This window comes from Fukomys damarensis, unplaced genomic scaffold (genome assembly GCF_012274545.1).
Source record: "Fukomys damarensis isolate Sample0158 unplaced genomic scaffold, DMR_v1.0_HiC HiC_scaffold_17, whole genome shotgun sequence".
NCBI lineage: Eukaryota > Metazoa > Chordata > Mammalia > Rodentia > Bathyergidae > Fukomys > Fukomys damarensis.
In genome coordinates, this window is record NW_022900929.1 from 57,437,361 (window position 1) to 57,457,045 (window position 19,685).

At 37.5% G+C, this 19,685-nt stretch overlaps 1 protein-coding gene across 2 annotated transcripts in view; it reads right to left on the reverse strand.

The window, feature by feature from the left end:
* Positions 1 to 19,685, reverse strand: part of Baz1a (bromodomain adjacent to zinc finger domain 1A) — a 102,929-nt gene that overhangs the window by 12,964 nt on the left and 70,280 nt on the right. The window contains exons 12-20 of one of the 2 annotated variants that reach the window (XM_010633600.2): positions 17,953 to 18,048; positions 17,605 to 17,829; positions 16,245 to 16,410; positions 15,898 to 16,011; positions 13,183 to 13,307; positions 9,743 to 10,336; positions 6,945 to 7,108; positions 6,121 to 6,275; positions 5,198 to 5,346 (exon numbers count right to left, since the gene is read on the reverse strand). In XM_010633600.2, the coding sequence (XP_010631902.1) occupies positions 5,198 to 5,346; positions 6,121 to 6,275; positions 6,945 to 7,108; positions 9,743 to 10,336; positions 13,183 to 13,307; positions 15,898 to 16,011; positions 16,245 to 16,410; positions 17,605 to 17,829; positions 17,953 to 18,048 (1,788 nt within the window). The remainder of the gene's footprint in view (positions 1 to 5,197; positions 5,347 to 6,120; positions 6,276 to 6,944; positions 7,109 to 9,742; positions 10,337 to 13,182; positions 13,308 to 15,897; positions 16,012 to 16,244; positions 16,411 to 17,604; positions 17,830 to 17,952; positions 18,049 to 19,685) is intronic. The other variant, XM_010633602.2, reaches the window with a different exon arrangement.

The window sequence follows — 19,685 nt, forward strand, 5'->3', positions numbered from 1 at the left end:
ATATATATATATAGTTCGGCAATGCCATATTTCATGCTATTCTTCTCAAAGCCTCTTGGGTGGTAGACTAATTGTTAAGTGAATGCCAGGCTCTGAAGTCTGTCTACTTTGGTTTGAGTTGAGTACTAGATCTTTTATATGAGCATAAGTTTCCTCAATAGCAATACATGGATAGTATCTCTACCTCTGAGGGTGGCTGGATACATTAAATCAGGTAACACACATGACGCATGTAAAGTGCCTGTCATAGATTAAATGCTTTTATTTACTTTTTGATGGTGGTACAGGGGGTTGAACCCAGGGCCTTTACACTGAGCTGTATCCCAGCCCCTTTTTAGTTTTTATTTTGAGATAGGGTCTTGCTAAATTGCCCAGGCTGAGCTTGAACTATTCAATCCTTCTGCCTCTGCTTCCCAAAGTGCTGGGATTATAGGAGTTGCCACCAAGCTCAGCTAGTAAATACAATTACTGATGTCATTATTCCTCCACTGTACATATACATAATACTCTGCCACGACCACTCCAGTGGAGTCTGCGTGACAATGCCGGTCACCTGGCAGAAACCAGACCCGAGGTATCGTCCCCACGGGGTTAAGCCTCCTGGAGGTCCTTGGCACACACCGCATGCGAAGTCAGCCGTGAAGAGAATAGCTGGCCTCTCTGCCTGCAGTTTGGGGACATTGGATTCATTTATAATTCTGTTCTATTTTGTCTTTATTACTATTTGTTCATTATCTGTAGAATTGTATTCTGGGCCCAGGAAAGATCAGGAACAATTAGATGTTCCTAGAGATGGGGAGGTGTTGGGGCACAAGAGGACGCGGGCGGCCAAAGTGCTGACCCTGAGCCCCGGACTGTGAGGTCCTGAAGGTGATTCTGAAGGTGACATGCTGAAGCCAGTCCTTTGTTTTACAAACTTCCCCTTCTGACTGCGTATAGGTGTGGTCTTACCTTGACTTAGTGGTCTTGGCTTTTGTGATTGTATATAGGTGTGGTCTTACCTTGACCTTGTGGTCTTAGCTTTTACAGTACTATTGTCTATCTTTCTCATGCCTGCCTGTGACTGGAATCACTCTTGAAGTGTGCCCTTGAAACTAGTATATATACATCTAGAGTTAGAAATAAAATTGCAGCAGCTACTACCTTCACTACTCAGTGCTGTGTGGTTTCTGACTGTCACTGCCGAACCTGCTCCCACCTTTCTGAAGATCCCTGTTCTCCTCGTGAAATCCAGTCTTTGCTCCCCTACGGTCGGTAGCAATATTCCCTTTATGTGCAGCACTTTAAGACCTATGAAACAAGTTTTTTCTATGGTCCCTACCTTCAACATTTTTTAGTATAGCTAGGAAGGTGAAAATATTCACGAGTTACAACTGTAAAGCAATATACCTGCCAAATGCCTTGGGCTTTGAGCTTTCATTTGACTATGAGGTGACCCAGACAGGACATAGAAGCAAGTATTCATCCAAGGTAGTAAATAACTCTCTAAAAAGTGAGAATGCTAAAAGGCAACCCCTTCAGGAGCTGGGGTAGAAAAGGGTACCACATCACAAAGAAAGGAAATGTACTCATTTGGGATTGGGGTTGGGTAGAAAAGAGAATTAAACCTGGCCTGAGACTCTGAAGCTACAAGCAAAGGCTTGAACAGGTTTATAAACCTGAAAGAAACACCGGCTGATTTTAAAATGGTTTAGGCTGCAGTCAAACTGCTCATGTGAATGTCAGAAACCAATACAGATCTTTGTAAATTTGCTCTGAAAACATTTCTACAGATCCAATTCTGAGGAATGAGACTTAACTAAACCCACAGGGCGCTTGGCTAGCATGTGTGGGGCCCTTCACTTGATCCCAGCTCCCCAGTGAGTGTATCCCTTCTCTCCCACAATACACTTGTGGAAAAAAAACACTGTGAGAGCTAGCAGAATCAGGCTCATAAAGACTTCAGATAGGGCTGGGGATTTAACTCAGTGGTTCGGTGGCCTGCCTTGCAAGCACAAGGACCAGAATTCAATCCCCGGTACCAAAACAAAAAGACTTCAGATACTAGAAATAGACACGGAATAGGAAATAACTATGTTTAGTGTTTTAAGAAAGTTTAAAAATATGAGTAACTTAAGTTTTAAAAAGAATCAGGAGGTAGGGGTGTAGCTCAGTGGTAGAGTGATTGCCTAGCATGCATGAGGCCCTGGGTTTTACCTTCAGCATAGGTAACAAAACAAAACAAAAAGCCAGGCATTTTAACACATATTTATAATCCTAGCATATAAGGGACCGAGGTAGGAGGGTTTCAGGTTTGAAGATTTTGAGGTTAGCTGATACTACTGAGCAAGACCCTGTCTCAAAATAAAAAAGCAGGAAAAAGAAACCCCAAGAAAAAAAATATTGGAACTTCTAAAAGTAGTTAATTCAATGGGAGAAGGAAAAACTCAATGGATTGATCAAATGGCTCTTCAAAGAAAAAGAGAAATATAGTGAAGTGGAATTTTTTTTTTTTTTTAAAGACAGGGTCTTGCCCTGTAATTCAGGCTGGTCTTGAACTCACTATGTAGCCCAGTATAGCCCTGAACTCAATCGCTTCTCGGCCTTTTGGCTAAGATCAAGTGTAGCCCTGAACTCATGGCAATCCTCCTGCCTCAGGCTCCCCAGTGCTAGGTGAGTGCTACCACTCCTGGTGTGAAGTGGAGGTAAGTGTGAAGATAGTTAGAATGTAATTCAGAGAGTATTTTCCCACTTTTATCTTTCTGTAACTGTTATGGCTTGTGTCTAGATGTCCCCCCAAAGCCTCATTTAGTCACAGGTGGGGCTTTTTCAGAGGTGGCTGGATCTAGAGTGTGTGACACTAGGGTTGATTCATGATGCAGTGCTAGGATCAAGGGCACTAGGATTAAGGGTGTGAGTGCTACCCGCACTAAGTACCCTGGATAAGATAGATATAAGGGACAAAAAGAGCTGTGGTTTCCCTTTGTTGCTTCTGCCCATCATGAACTGTTTCTCCTCTGTGATGCCACCCTACTTTGGATTATGGACTGAAACCTCTACAAACTGTGAGCTAAAAAACCTATCCTCCTTTAACTTTGGGTATCAGGTATTTTGTCTTAGCAATGAGAAAAGTAACTAAGACAATAACCTTTTACTGTAGGTATGTCTTTTTGTGTGTGTGCGGTACTAGGGATTGAACCCAGGACTCTACACATGCTAGGTAAACATTCTATCACTGAGCTACTCTCCAGCCCCTATGTGGGCCTTTTTTTTGGTATCAGGCATCACACTCAGGTCCTTGTGCTTGTAAGGTAGATGCCAGAACCACTGAGCTAAATCCCTGCCCCCTATGTGTGCCTTTTGTGGATGGTAGCTGAATATTTTATTTCTAGTCTAGTCTGGAGAGTATAAAGCATTTAAATGTATTTGATTTGTTGTTATTTTGTGCTATTTATCTTGATTTTTGTATAATACTTCACAAAAAGCTCTGACCTCAATGGGGCCTCCAAGGAAACTGCTAGTTCAAAGATCATGAAGAAATCCTTTCCAACAAATCAGAGAACATTCTTATTGGTAATGTCAAGAAGTAAGGTCAATGTAGAAGAGAAGAAAAAAGGACAAATTATGAAAAATGTTTATAACTCTGGAAGTCTGTAAATATTTTAAAACTCAAAAGTAGTGAAACACTATGGGTTATGGTCAAACAGGTAGTTTTTTTTGGGTGGTACTGATGGGGACTGAACCCAAGGCCTCTCATACATGCTAGGTAAGCACTTTATCATTGAGCTATATCATCACCCCATTACTGAGTTATAAACTATCTTAATATGATGAATTATAAATTCAACATCTGAAACCAAATCAAATCAAACACATAGGTTGGAGGATTGTGAGTTTGAGGACAGCCTGGGGTACCCAGTACATTTGAAACTAGCCTGAGCTACATGAAGACTCTTATCTCAAAAATCAAAAAAATTCCACTAACCCCACCCAAAATGAAACAAAACAAAGCAAAACATGGAAATAGAAGCAGTCATAACATCAAGTGTTTTGGAACTTAAAACTTGTATAATAGACATAATGTTAAGTTCCTAGATTGGTCTCTAAATTGCTAAAAAATTATAGTATTATTATCATTCTAATTATAAAGTTAGCTAGGTGTGGTGGTGCATGCCTGTAATCTCAGCACTTGGGAAGCTGAGGCAGGAAAACCACTGTGGTTTGAGGTCAATGAAACAATGAAACATGCTGGGCATGTGGCACACACCTGTAATCCCAGCACTCGGGAGGCTGAGGCAGGAGGATCACTGTGAGTTTGAGACCAGCCTGGGCTACACATTGAGTTCTAGGTCAGTCTCAACTACATAGTGAGACCCTGTCTCAAAAAACAAACAAACAAACAAACAAACAAAACCCAATAAAACAAAACAAATTATAAATTATGGAGCATTTCCTCCTCTGTGTTGTTAACCTTGACACTTGGTAATTATGATTTACTACTTTTTATACTGTGCTCTGTTACTAAACTATATTTTTATTTTTATCTTTTGAGACAGGATCCTGCTATATAGTTGATCTTGATCTTGATCTTGCTATATAGGCTGCTGTTAAACTCAAGGCGATCCTCTTGCCTCAATATCCAAAGTGCTGGGATTACAGGCACTCGCTACTATGCCTGGCCTAAACCATATCCCAAACGGTAGAGATTTAAGTCACCAGGAAAAACTACTTATGTATAATTTGGTATTTAAGGTCTGGCCATAGGGTTTAGCCATCTTCTCTCCCAATCGCCTTTCAGTGCTGGGGACTGAACCTAGGTCCTTCATACCAGGCCACTATTCCATACCTATTTTATTTTTTATTTTTGAGGCAAGGTCTCTTGCCACTAAATTGCCCAGGATGGCTGAGAAGTTATATCCTTCTGCCTGTGCCTCACAGAGTGCTAGGATTACAGGCATGTGCCACTGTGATTGGCTTTGTCATCTTTCTTTGGGTGAAACATTTCACAAAAGATGAGACTAAAATAGTTAAAGAACATTCACTAAAATGAGTAAATTAGAAAAATAGTATTTTGGCATTATTAAAAAAATAAATCTCATTTGAAAGAATTCATCCCTTAATATGAAAACAATCTAAGTTTTTCATATTAGTCATAATTTTATGTCAGCCAATAAAGTTCCATTAAAGGTCAATTTCAAAATCAATTACAGATACTTACCAAGTGGAGCTTTGAGAAAACGCCGCTCAATACCCTGTTCTATCTGAAAGAGTGCTGTTGCCAGGTAGTGAACCACATTGCTCACTGACTGTGGTGTACTTGCATTAGTTGAGACAGTACTCGGAGGTTCTGTTTTTATCCCCAGAAGTCTACATTAAAACAATGAAGAGTTATGGCACTTAAAAACACTCTAGTGAAACGTGAACCTACTCATTCCTTCAAATGCTTATTTACACCTGTGTAATCTCCAGGAGCTGTTATGTGCTGGTAGGGAAGGAAGATTCATTTAGGTAGAAGAAGGAAAGCTTTGGGAAAGGTTTTACATAGATGATGATTATGACAGACCTTAAAGCCTGTGTATCTTGGGCAGCTTATCTCTCTACCATTCATTAGCCTCCAGCCTGGCTCCCTGTGCAAGAAATTGCCACAGTGCAGCTAAAACAGTCATTTAAAAGTACCAACGCATTCACCGAAGGCCTCTGTAGATGGCTTCTCCCAGTTAGGGCTCAGCCTTGCAGCGAGGAGCTTCCTCTAGCACTTCCTTTACTGTCGTCCACGTCTGTTCCACACAAGTAGCCCTTCCTTCCATGACTTACGTCCACACTGGGAGTCTGTCTTCTAACAGCCCCTGCCTTGCTCCATAATTGTTAGCTCGACTCGTATCTCTCCGCCATTCCCTTCTAGGTAAATCCTAAGAGTCCATATTGGCCAAAATAATTTTGGAAAAAAATATTTTACCGAGTCGTCTTTTGGCAGCATTAGTACAAAGTGGAGTAACAAAGAGCCCAAGATTTAGAAAATGATCAATATTTAGAAATGTTAAGCTTTTATAAGATAGGAAAAATCCAAATACATTTACTAAAAACTCTCCTTAAAGCAGCAAGGCAAGGTTGATGGTTACTTTAGAAAAATTTATTTTGTACCTGTCTTTCACAATGACCTTTGCTTGTTCATCAATTTCCATCTCTTCTACATCTTCATTCACAGTTTTAATTATTCCGTTTTCCTTGTTCTCCTCGCTTAGCAACTCATACCACCCATTTTCTAAGGCTGATCTCCACATATGGCGGTCCACAACCTGAAATAAAATCCAAGCTTACTAATCCTGAAAAATGGAGTATGTGCTCCTAAAAGGTATGAAGTTTAATGTTCATATAAAACAGATAGAACATATAGAACAGATAGAAATAGGATAAAAAATAAGGCTACTAAGTGGCCAAACTGGAATTTACAGCATTAATAGATAAAAGCTTTAATAGCTTGTCTAAAACAATCATAAACAATTTTAAGACTGCTGTCTTGGTAGTAGCAAGTGAAAGAAGATGGCAAGGCACAAACAGAACTTGTATATCAAGTGAGAACTGCTAACAGAGTTTAAAGAGGCAATACAGACGCCGAAAAACAAACCAAAATCTGCAAAGAAAGCAGAAGCTGGTCAAGGAAGGAGAAAAGATCACATTTCAACATCCGATGAAAATATCACAAAATGGATCTTTAAAAATATTAAGGTAAGTTATATTCATTAAGTTCCACTTCAGAAAGCAGACAGTCAAGTTGTATATTTAAGAAAGATGTTAAGTCCATATGTAAACTTTCTGATGTGGGGAAATAAACTTAGTTTTCATAAAAATATATTCTTCCCTGTTGTTTATTCAAAACACACATCTTGCACCCACAAATAACTAAATATTACCTAAATTCTTGGTCACGCAAATTAGCTAACCTAAAAATATAAGCAGGTGCAAACCTTGATCACTCCCAGTGTTCCTTGATAGATTCTGTCTTCAATATCCAAAAGGAAATCTCTCAGCCTTAGTTCAAGCTGCCTCTCTGCTGACATCTGAGATGGGTCATATGCACTGGAGCTTCTTCCCCGGGTACATATGGGTTTGCTGTCAGTCTGAGGTTTATCTGAAATTATAATTGAATACCTTTGTTATAATTTTATTAATAAAAATACAATCACTCCATGATACTGTTATGATTTTGAGAAAATGGACATAAAAGCAATTTGTAAATTAAAGTGTCAAAAATATTTGCAAATCATATATTAGATAAGGGTTCTTTATCCAGAATATATAAAGAACTATTATAATTCTACAAAAAGTCAAATAAGCCAACTAAAAAGTAGGCAAAGTATTTGAATAGACATTTAAAGAAGACATATAGAGCTGGGCATGGTGGCACACACCTGTAATCCTAGCACTCGGGAGGCTGAGGCAGGAGGGTCTCTGTGAATTCGAGACCAGCCTGGGCTACATAGTGAGTTCCAGGTCAGTCTCAACTACATAGTGAGACCCTGTCTTAAAAAAGCAAAAGAAAGAAAGAAAGAACGAACGAAAGAAAGACAGACATATAAATAGCCAATAAGCACATGAAAACATGCTTGCCATCATTAGCCATTAGAGAAAGATAAGTCAAACCTATAGTGAGGGACCACTTCACATCCTGTAGGATGGGCTATAATCAAAACGTCAGATAATTTTAAGTGTTGGAAAAGAAATGCAGAAATTGGAACCCTCATATATTGTAGATGAGAAAATAAAATACTGCAGCCACTGTGGAAGAACATCTAGAAATTTCTCAAATAACTTGTGATGTATGACCCAGCAATACCACTCCTAGGTATATACTTAAAACAAATGTCAATATAAAAACCTGTATGTGAATAGTGTAGCAGCATTTATCAAAACAGCCAAAAGGTAGAAACAAATCAAATGTCTCTCAACTAATGAATGAATACATACAATGGAATATGATTTGGCCATAAAAAAAGAATGAAGTTCTGATACATGCTCCACCCCAGATAAACCTTGGAAACATTATGCTACATGGAAGACATCAATTGCAAAAGATCACATACAGTATTATATACCCATTCATAGCAAATGTCAAGGACAAAAGGTTTCTACAGAGTCAAAGATCTGTGGTTGCTTAGGGTTAGAGGAGGTTGCCAGAGGACAGGGATAGAAATATAGGGGAGAGGTAGATAAAGGGTGCAAGTTTCATTCTGAGGTAAATAAAGGTTCTAAAATTGATTGTGGTAATAGCTGTATATATTTGTGAATATAACAAACAACTAAATTGTATATTTTAGTGTGTGTGTGTGTGTTTGTGTGTACCAGGAATTGAACTCAGGGCCTCTTCCTTGACAGGCAGGTGCTGTTGCTGCTGAGCTACATTCCTGGCCCAAAATTGTATATCTTAAATAGGTGAGTTACATGACATATTAAGGAATGTAAAGTATGTAAAGTATTGTTATCTAGCCAGGTGTAGTGGCATGTGCCTGTAATATCCCAGTACTCTTGGAGGCAGAGGCAGAAGGATCACAAATTTGTGCTCAGATTGGACAATTCAGAAATTTAGCAAGAATATGTTTTGTTTGTTTGAGACAGGGTCTCACTATGTAGTTGAGACCTATCTGAAACTCACTATGTAGCCCAGGATGGTCTCAAACTCACAGCGATCCTCCTGCCTCAGCTTTCTGAGTGCTGAGATTATAGGTGTGCATCACCATGCCCGGCTAGCAAGAATATGTTTTAAAATAAAAAATAGGAGCCAAGTGTAGTAGCATACAGCTGTGATCTCAGCACTCGGGAGGTTGAGGCAGTGAACTATACAGTGAGACCCTTTCTCAAAAAACCAAACCAACCACCAACTGCCTTGCAAGCATAAGGTTCCAAGTTTGATCCATGGTACCAAACAAACACACAAACAAACACCAAACCAAACCAAACCAAGCAGGAAAGGGCTGGGCTATGGATGTAATTCCTAGGACTGGGGGTGCGGGTGGGGGAGTGATCTATTCATTGTAATTCTGAGACGATCTAAAGTAGCCATGGTAAGATGCCCCCAAATTTAAACAGTTCTCTACCAAGAGAATCTCACTAATAATATGAAACTGTACATCTAAAAATGCCTTTCCTTTATCTATAATCAAGAGGCCAGCCATCAAGTGGGAGATGTTGCTACCTGATCTGCCCTTGTAGCCAATCTTCAAAGAGATCATTAACGAATTCTATTCCTAGACTCTTGCCAAAACCCTTAGTAACTTTACGCACTATATCATCTCCAAAACTGATGGCAGCCTTAGAGCAGTGGGCATTTCATCTACTGACCAAGAACTGAGGAGATCAGGAAGAACATCTACCAAATCACACTAAAGATCGTTCTGCATAATTCAAATAGAACCCAAAGGAATTTAGAGAACCTTCTTTTCTTTTCTTTCCTCACCATTGCTCAGGTTTGGTTCTATTTCCTGAGCTCAAGTGATCCTCCTATGTCACTCAGCCTCTCGAATAGCAGGGACTCCTGCACTTGGCGCAAGAACCTTGACTCTATGAAGAATTACAAGCACAACCTGCCTCACAAACTGACAGCACGGTCAAAATGAAAGGAAATATTTGAGATCTATTTCTAAAGGCATGAAAAATGTTTAATCCTAAATGACCAGAGTATAGGAAGAAAAAAACAAAAACAAACAAACAAAAAAAAAGAACATAGGTTTCACTGAAAATTTACCTTAAAAAAAAAAGGAAAATTTACCTGAAAAATGAAATTTCTCTTGAGAAAAGCGGGCTAGCTGTGCACATATTCTGCTTTTTTCTTGCAACAAGGTTTCTTTTAAGGCACTTTCTCTATATCCTCTAGAATTAAGAGCTTCGATAAGCTGGTCTAGCTGTTCACAAGAACTGTAAAAGCACCACCGATTTGGCTTACGCACTGGTTTTGGCAGCTGTATAGAAATGTCACATGGACTTTGGTCCTTGTTGGAGGTAGGTTCAGACATCAAAGACTCTCCAGTTTTAGTGGGTACCTGAGGATCTTGGGACTGCACATTATTCTGAAATGATGAATGTCTAGGCAACAGCATGTCTTCAGTGAGCCCAGAATAATCCTCTTCAATAAACAACCCAGGAACAGAAGGGAAAATCCAGTAGCGCCTATACATGCGGTCTCGGCCCAAGGGAAAGATATTGGTACATGCTATGGCACTTTGGATTTTTTCTAAGAGCTCTTTCTCTTTTCGTTGCTGTTCCTGTTTGAAAGCTTCTTCCTCATCAGCAGTAAGAGGCTCTTGCATTACACAGTTGAGCTCTATTGGCCTTGTCAATTCTTTAAATCCATCTTGTCTTTTGCCTGTAGTTGAAAATTTATCATTATATTTTAAATTTTCATTAGAAAAATGAGATACAAAGCTATCCCAAATTATATTATAGACTGAATTGTGCTCCCTCTACCCTAAATTCATACACTGAAGGTACATCTCTCCATGTAACTACAAATTCACCACACCTGGCTTTAATAATTTTTTAGCTTATTAGTTACACAAAAACGGGGCCAGGTACACTGGCACATGCCTATAATCTTAGCCCTTGGGAGGCTGAGGCAGGAAGATCACCTTGAGTTCAAGGCCAGCCTGGGCTACATAGTTTAGTGACATCGGACCTTGTCTCAACAAAACAAAACAAAACAAAAGGGCAGGTAAAATTTGGTCCATGAACTGTCGTTTTCTAATCACTACTTTAAGGTAACAGAATCACTAATATTTAGCTGGGCACCATACAATGCAAAAGAGAATTAACACTTCCCACAGCAGGCGTGACTACGGGAGGAACTTCTGCCCATACAAGGTGGAAGCAGAAACACATGTATCCACTGGTTTGTGCTTCTTTCTTTTTTCCCCTTCCTACTAGCTAGAATAGACACACGGTGAAGTCATTTTGGCACATGAGGATAGAAGCAAGACCCAAAGTATGGCAGTTCCAACAACATGAAAAGACCCTGGATCCCTAATTATATATTTGGACTTTACAATACATAGGGCAATGAAACTTCTCTGTTGTTTCTGTCACTGTCAAATTGGTTAATAGTTGGACAATGTTTCTCCTATGTCTTTTGCTTGAGTTCGTGAAAAGTGGAATTATCTGCTTCTTTAAAACAGCAGAATTTACCTATAACACCATCTAGGACTGATGGTTTCTTTGTGGAGGATTTTTAGTACTGATTCAAAAATTTTAAACTTTAAAGCCGGGCGTGGTGGCACACACCTGTAATTCCAGCACTCGCGAGGCTGAGGCAGGAGGATGCTGTGAGTTCAAGACCAGCCTGGGCTACATAGTGAGTTCCAGGTCAGTCTCAACTACATAGGTAAGACCTTGTCTCAAAAAAACAAAAAAAAAAAATGTTTTTTTAAACTTTAATAGTTTTAGACTATACACATTTAAAAACTTTTTCATTAATCCATTTGATAAATTATACTTTCATAGGATTTTGCTCATTTTTGCCTACATTTTCAAATTAATTGCCAGAAAACTATATATATATGTTGCCTTTGCTTTTTTGGTGGCGGTGGTGCTGGGATTGAACCAGAGCCTTCTGCATGGTTAGGCAAGTGCTATACAGTCTGCCTCTCTTATTGTCAAGTTTCTAATGTATCTCTAGTTACGCTGTTCTACTTTTTAGTCCTAATTTCATTTATTGTGACCCTCCCTTCTTTTAAAAAATCAATATGAACAAGTATTTGTCTAGTTTGTACCTTTTTCTAAAGAATAACTTCTGGTTTTGTTCTCTTTTGCCCTTTTATTATCTACTAATTCCTACTCTTCTCTAGTACTTCCTTTTAGTCAGGGAGGTACTATTTTTTTCCTTCTGTCTTCTTAAATGAACACCTAGTTCAAAATGTTTATTTTCTAGTATACATTAAAAGCTATGAATTTTTCTCTAAGTAGAGGGATAGAATCCAATAAGTGTTGGTATTCAACTCTTTTCTAGTTGCCATTAAGCTTTATCCTTTGATTCATTACTTAGAATTAAATTGGGGTTTTTTTTGTTTGTTTTTTTGAGACAGGGTCTCACATTGTAGTTGAGACTGACCTGGAACTCACTATGTAGCCCAGGCTGGTTGAACTCACAGCAATCCTCCTGCCTCAGCCTCCCAAGGGCTGGGATTACAGATGTGCGTCACCACATCCGGCTAGAATTAAGTTTTAAAACTCTATCAAGCAAAGTTTGTTTCAGATTTTGAAACTGAATTTGGCCTCCATGATATGGGCAATTTTCTACTCACAGAAGATCCCATCCAAATTATAGGCAAAGAATTAATTTAAGGACTCCCTTTGCTATGAAGTGGGGATCATTAAAGATCTTCAAAACTAATTTGTACCAACAGCTTTATAAAAGTGCATTCCCTTTGGTCCAATAATTTATGAAATTATTTTAAGGTGATAGAGATTTCCATTCTAAGCAATGTAAAAATAATATGAACATTACTGATCTTCGGATCTTTAACACATAGAAGGCATTTGGTAATGCTGAATGAATTAATTATATTATAGAATTAAAATTTTGGTTTGGCTTTATGCAAAAACTTGGATGGGTGTGGAATTCAGTGCTTTTAATCCTAGCACTAGGAGGCCAAGGCAAGAGAATTGCAAATTTGAGACCAGCCTGGGCAATTTAACAAGATCAAACAGAGCAAGGATGTAGTTCAGTACAAAGGCTCTGGCTCAGTACAAAGGCCCTAATAGCTCAATTAAAAAAAAAAAACTCAACAAAACTTGCCAAGGAAAGGTTAAGAAACTAAAGTTATGAGAAACTGACCTAGTAAAGATACAGGAATATTATCTCTCTTGCCTACAGAATAAATGACACGTGAATGAAGACTTAATCATAAATATACTAATGACTTCATGACACTTTTTTTTTTTTGGCACTGGGGATTGAATTCAGGATCGAATTCAGGACCTTGAGCTTTTGAGGCAGGGGGTAGAACCACTGAGCTAAATCCCTGGCTCACTACACCTTTTAAAAACAAAGTGTCATCATTTTTACAACTCATCATGAACTATGAAGTGGCATTTTAAAACACACATCCTGGGACCACAAATGAAATTAATCTAATATATATTTCAGAATAGTTAGTAAAGTATCTTATCAATAAAAAATAAATACACAAGCATGCCCTTAAGAAACCTCATTATTACCTCTTCTGCTTCTTTTATGTGATCTTAGGTCATCTTCATCTTCGGTGACCATATCTTGATCAAGTTCCTTTTGCTCTATTTCTTTGCTCTCAGTGCTAGTATCAAAATCTTCCCTTTCTTCCTCACTTTAGGATGCAAACAAAGGTGATGTTTATTAGTGAATATATAATTCTGTTCATGAAATACTACTACTTGTTTACAAAGTACCAGACATTATGTTCAGGGAGTAGTGGACCATATGATATGAGTTTACAGTCTTGATAATTTCACAAACTATTGTAAAGGTACATTTATGTAACAGGCAGCACTGAAACAGGAGAAGTTCAAGGTGCTAGAAAGTACTTCAAGGAGAACCAAAACTAGTCTCCAGGATCAAGAAAGGATGGCTTGAAGAAGGGATATTTAAACTGCAAGCCAAGGGAACTGGGACAGTAGCAGGCAGCAGCAAACCGGAAGCTTGTCTGTCCTACAGAGGAGGAGCATGTACAAAGGCATGGAGCTGAATGAAGAAGGAAGGAGCTCACAATTTTAAGTGTAAATGAAAATGCAGTAATCCAAAATAAGGAGAAGGAAAAAAGAGAATTAGATCACGTTTGGCCTTGGAGTATGTTATCCAAAAATCAATAGGAAAAAACCTTAAGTAGAAAAGGGAAATAGTAGATTAGAAAGCACTTTAGGTGCTCTGTGGAAAGTTATGTGGGCTAGAAAGTACACGTGGAAAAACTAGGCATGGTGGTGTAATCCTAGCACTTGGGAGACAGAGGCAAGAGGGAGTTCAATGCCTGGGTTACACTGAAAGATCCTGTGTTATGGTTTGTGTCTAAATGTCTTCACAAAGCCTCATGGGCTTTTTCAGAGGTGGCTGAATGTAGAGTGTGTGCCAAGTAGGATTAAGGGTGTATGTTACCAAATCATTCCACTGATTGGTCTGGCATCGCCCTAATCCCAGTAGTCTGGATAAGATAAAAAGGGGCAGAAAGACACTGTTACTTTTGCTGTCTTCTGCGGCCATGTACTGCTGCCCCTCTGCCATTTGCCACCCTGCCTTGAAACCAGCCAAATATGAAGCCACTATTTGACTGCAGGTGGTTGGCTAGGTGATGGGGGCTCAGAGTGGGAAGGATATTCACAGACAAATATTGGGGAAGCAGTCAATCTAGTTGAGATAATTTATATACCATAAAAACCACCATTTTAAGGTGTATAATTTAGTGGTTTTTAGTACATTCACAAGATTGTAAATTTTTACCACTAATGTTAGAACATTTTCATCATTCCAAAAGAAAAATTCCATATTCATTTATATTTACTTCTCATTTTCTCTTCCATACTGCTCTTGGTAACCACTCATTTACTTTTCTTTCTGAGGAATTGCCAAACTGTTTTCTAAAACAGCTGAACCATTTTACAATTCCCACAAGGATGTATGAGAATTCTAATTTTACCACATCCTTATCAACACCTGATGTCATACAATTTGATTAATGCCATCTGAATGGGGCAGAGTGGTACTGTGGCTTTACTGGGCATTTCCCTGATGTGATGGCTAGTAATGTTGGGCAGCTTTTCATGCACTTATTATTCTTTGAAGAAATGTCTGTTCAAATCTTATACCACTTTTAAATTGGGTTCTTTTTTATTGTTGGTTTTAAGAACTCTTCATATATATTATTTATATATTCTGTATAAGTACCTTATTAAGTATATAATTTGCAAATATTTTCTCCCATTCACCCTGTTGCCCTTTCACTTTCTTGATGGTGTCCTCTGAAGCTCAGAAGTTAATTTTTCTTTGGTTGCTGGTGCTTTACACATCATTCAGTTAACTTTCCTTAAGTATCCAAATTCAATTTCTTAAGTTATCTATGGCTGGCTGTATATTAAATATAGCTGTCACAAGTTGTGACCTATGATCCTAGGATTTAATGCAGTTTTATGTGTAGGTATAACACCGGTATACTTGTTTTGGAATAGTGATATTTTTCAGAGCTTTTTTGTTTTAAAAATTATTCGTTAAATTTGAATGTAATTTTCCATTTACAATATGAAAAAACTCCTACTTGTTTTCATAGCTAAGCTATACCCCGAATATTGTGAAAAGCAACGAAATACTCATGCAGTTGCTAAATACTTTAAGTACTGCCATTCTCTCTCCATACCATCTACCAAACTTCCAATCTTATGCCGCCTCTAAAGCTCAGAACTATGAAAATTGTAAAGGTGGTGGTGCAGGAAGGGGAAAATAAAATAAACTAGTACTTATGAAAGAAATATTGTTGATTAAAAACCTACTGAAATCCAGGCATGGTAGTGCACACCTGTAATCCTAGTACTTGGGAGGCTGAGGCAAGAGGATCACTGAGAGTTCAAGACTACCCTGAACTGCATAGCGAGACTCTGTCTCAAACAAACAAACAAAAAACTATTGAAAGCTATTGAAAGCTTTATGGGAAATTAACATTGTAACACCAATTCTATGAAATATGAGTTCTAGATTTCCTAAAACAAAATTAATATAATACATATACTTGATGATTGTCTAGATACATCGCATAGACTTGTTAATACATCTGTACTTATAGAAAACTACTTTTCTAAAAATTTCAAAGCATTCTAAATTTCAAGGTATCTGATTTTTATTTTTAAAATTTTTATTCTTTATAAATGTTATGATGAAAAAATAAAACCAGATGAGCAGTGCAATTCAAATCATACCCTATAGATGTATCTGCAGTTGAATTTCTTTGTTCATCCTCCCTTAGTTTTTCTTGTTTCTCTTTCATTTTTTGTTCTTGTTCTTTAAGTTTTTCTTCCTTCCTTTTACGAATTCTGAAAGTCAAAATAAAATATTACACTCTAACTGATGGAAAGACACTACTGGTTAGCATCTTGCCTTTAATCATCAAATTATGGGAACTGCTGAGTATTACTACAAAACTAAAATACAGTAAACACTTCTTTGTAAAGCCAATACCGCATTATATCACAGTATGAAATATGGCTTTCAGATGCAGAGAAAGAAATAGCTTTAAGTAGGATGACTGACTGTAATTACGACTTACCTAGCAGCTGCTTCTTCCCTCTCTTTTCGATGTTGTTCTGCTTTTAACTCCCGGAACTCCTGCTTTGCCTGTCGTAATATATCAACATAATCTTCAATGAAATCCCTAGTAGAAACTAGGGTCAGTAGCTTCCCACAGAGAGCATGAAGTATCTTCATTTTTTCTCCTGTCAAAAATTGGTAAACAACTTCTGTATTATCAGTGAGAAAAGGGAATTGTGTTGGAAATTTTAAAATTTGTGACTCAATGTGAAAATGCCTAATAAAGAATGAGTGGTTTCACAGTCAAGCAACGTCAAGGGCAGCTTTTCAAAGCAACTTTGAATTCAATTAAACAGCTGTGTGATATAAAAGGCCTTTCAAGTACTAATACTTTCTGATGGTAAAGAATTATTTTTCAAAAATTTTTGGTTTTGTTTTTTTGGTTTTTTGAGACAGGGTCTCACTATGTAGTTGAGACTGACCTGGAACTCACTATGTAGCCCAGGCTGGTCTCCAACTCACAGCGATCCTCCTGCCTCAGCCTCTGGAGTGCTGGAATTACAGGCGTGTGTCACCATGCCTGACTATTTTTCAATTTCTAGATATCCTCCCCTCAGCCTCTGGAGTGCTGGAATTACAGGCGTGTGTCACCATGCCTGACTATTTTTCAATTTCTAAATTCACTGATGAAGTTAATGTCATAATCACATGAATTTAAAAAATGGCAACAGGCAAACTGCCTCTCTGAAGAGACAGCATAAAAACATTGCCATAAAGACTATTATGAATGTTAGGAATTATGGTACTATACGTTTATTATATAGTATTTGAAGTTCATTAAGTTATATTTGTACATTAAAATTTCTTAACTTTATTATTATTTTTTGTGGTCCTGGGGGTTGAACCCAGGAGCCTGCACATGATAGGCAATTGCTGTACCACTGAGCTACATCCATAGACCTAAAAATTTATCATTTAAAAAGCAGGTAAAAAAATAATTTCACTTTAACCTCACTCGTATACTGTTTTTCATACCTCATTCTTATTCAAGCAAGTAGCAGAATTTAGCAGCTATCGTTTAAGCTTCTGATACATTCCTGAATAAAAGATAAAGCTAATTTTCATTTATCCTTCTAGGTAAAGTTTTATAAGAAAATATTAGAAAATCCAAATTAAAATATAAAATACCTAAAGCTATTATGAATGATAACAGTCTTTAGTTTAGGTCACTCTTTTTTCCAACCTTTTTTTCTTAACAGCTTTTTCTCCGTCTTAAAACTGATTTATCGTCAAGCATTTCTCATCAGCTACCATTGGTTTTCTGGGCATAAGAGGGTAGGAAGTAGGCAGGTTATAAAAATTTCAAATGCAAAGTTTACCTGGTGTCAAATCATACACTGAAGTGCTTGACAGTTTTTTCAGTAGACTGGGATTGCTCAAGCGAAGCTCCATACAGGCATCATCTGTAGCATCAAACCCTCCTCGTTTCTGATATCTGTATTTTGCATTTGCTGATGTTACATCAGCTCCTGAAGCTAAGATGTGCAGTCTGAGAATTTCAGAAAGAGTGCAGCTATCAAGATCCAAGCTTTTCAAACTGCAGCCTATAGTTGTTAAAAATGAAAATAGTAACTTAGAATATAAAACAATACTTAGCAATGTAAAATGTACCTTAATAAATTAAAAATCAAAAGCCAAACAAACAAAAAAATAAAACCCACACATACCCTGGTGTAACTGTGGCCATGCAGCTGCCAAAGATGCAACTGCAGACAGTGCAGATTTTGTGGGGTCTGCATCTTCATCCAAAGCCTCTGTTAAATCTTTAAGGAAATAAATACTTTATTCTAGTATAAATCAAAGCTTGAAACTTTGGGAATACTGCCCTTTTAAAATGATGAAAGAAACAGCAAGCAGTTTAACGGTCAAGAACCTCCAAAAAAATCAATACTAAGTACAACACTATTACTCACAGTCTGTCTAGTCTTCACCTAAAACATGCACTTGACAGTAACATTTTCTTCACATAATACACAAGACAATTTCCAAATTACCAACAAGATGCATTTATATTATGAAAAACAGTAAAATGCTTTTAAAATTAGAAACAAATCCATTCACTCAATATGACCTCAGAAAAAGTCTACTTTGAAATTTGGCAATCTATTTAAAAATATTCAATCTTTTATAAATATTTTAAGGTTGAATTATAAGCAAAGTATAGGTTGTAATCATCATAAAGTCATATCAGAAGGAGAGAAAATAACTCAAAGATGGCACTGCCCTCACTTAATTACTGATTTATCTTTTCACTAAAATTTTCTTTTTTTTATTTTGAAAATTCTCCAACCCAAGAAACGAGAAGACATCTCTGTATTTTCTAAATGAATTGCTTTAGCATTAAAAACAATAGTTAGTTTACAATTAGGATTAAACAGCACATACACTGGTACAAATGTATTTAATATAGTAGTATGAACAATTTTCTTAATATAATACTGAGGGCTGGGGATTTAGCTCAGTGGTTCCAGCGCCTGCCTTGCAAGTGCAAGGACCAGAGTTTGATCCCCAGTACCAAAAAAACCCACACCTGTATACAGATTGATAGGGTCAGCTATAAAGAATAAGCTTACAAACAAAAAAATGCTGTTTGTGAGAGCTCAGTTCCCACAGCTTCAAACTAAGCATCACGCATTATGTATTTAAGTTTTAGTTCCACCAGCACCTAGTTATGTACCCTTTAGACAAATTATTTAATCTTCATATCTTCATTTTTCTTAAAGGGGAGAGTAAGGTCAGTGGTTTTCAAAAATATTTCTTGAAAGCCCAATATAAGAGAGATAAAAAGATGTCTATGTTAAAGTAGGACAGAAAGAAGAGATTTTTTGTCCATTCATCCTTTTAATTCTTCTTGACAGGTACCTAGGAATCTCTGAACAACTTCTAGGGTGCTTTACATTTGTTTGAAAATCACTAGGCTACACTGGCTTTGTGATGATTTCCCTACAAAGTTTACATGCTAACAAGATTAACCTTAGAGAACTGAATTGCTGTCCTTCACTAAACAGCAGCTCTGAGATCACAGCTGATTACAATCTTTGATTATTTAATGATATTCAAAGCAATTTAAAGCATGAACAGGACTACACAGAAGTTACCTGACTAACCCTAGCATATATAACTGCCAAAGTCATGCTTACCAGGCTTAATCTAGCCCAAGTGACACCCAAGTGACAGACAATGTATCTTCTTCACCACTAAAATACTAGACCTACAATGTTCTTAATTTTCATTTTACACATAAAACCAAACAAACAAAAGTAATAGTCACCATAAAATTAACAACAGTCCTAGGTTAATAGCTGTAAAGTGTGTTGGCTCTCTTCCTCCTCAGTAATCACCCTGTCCAACCTGTATTATCTATAAAAAATTATATTTCCTAGGACAAAAGCTATAAAGC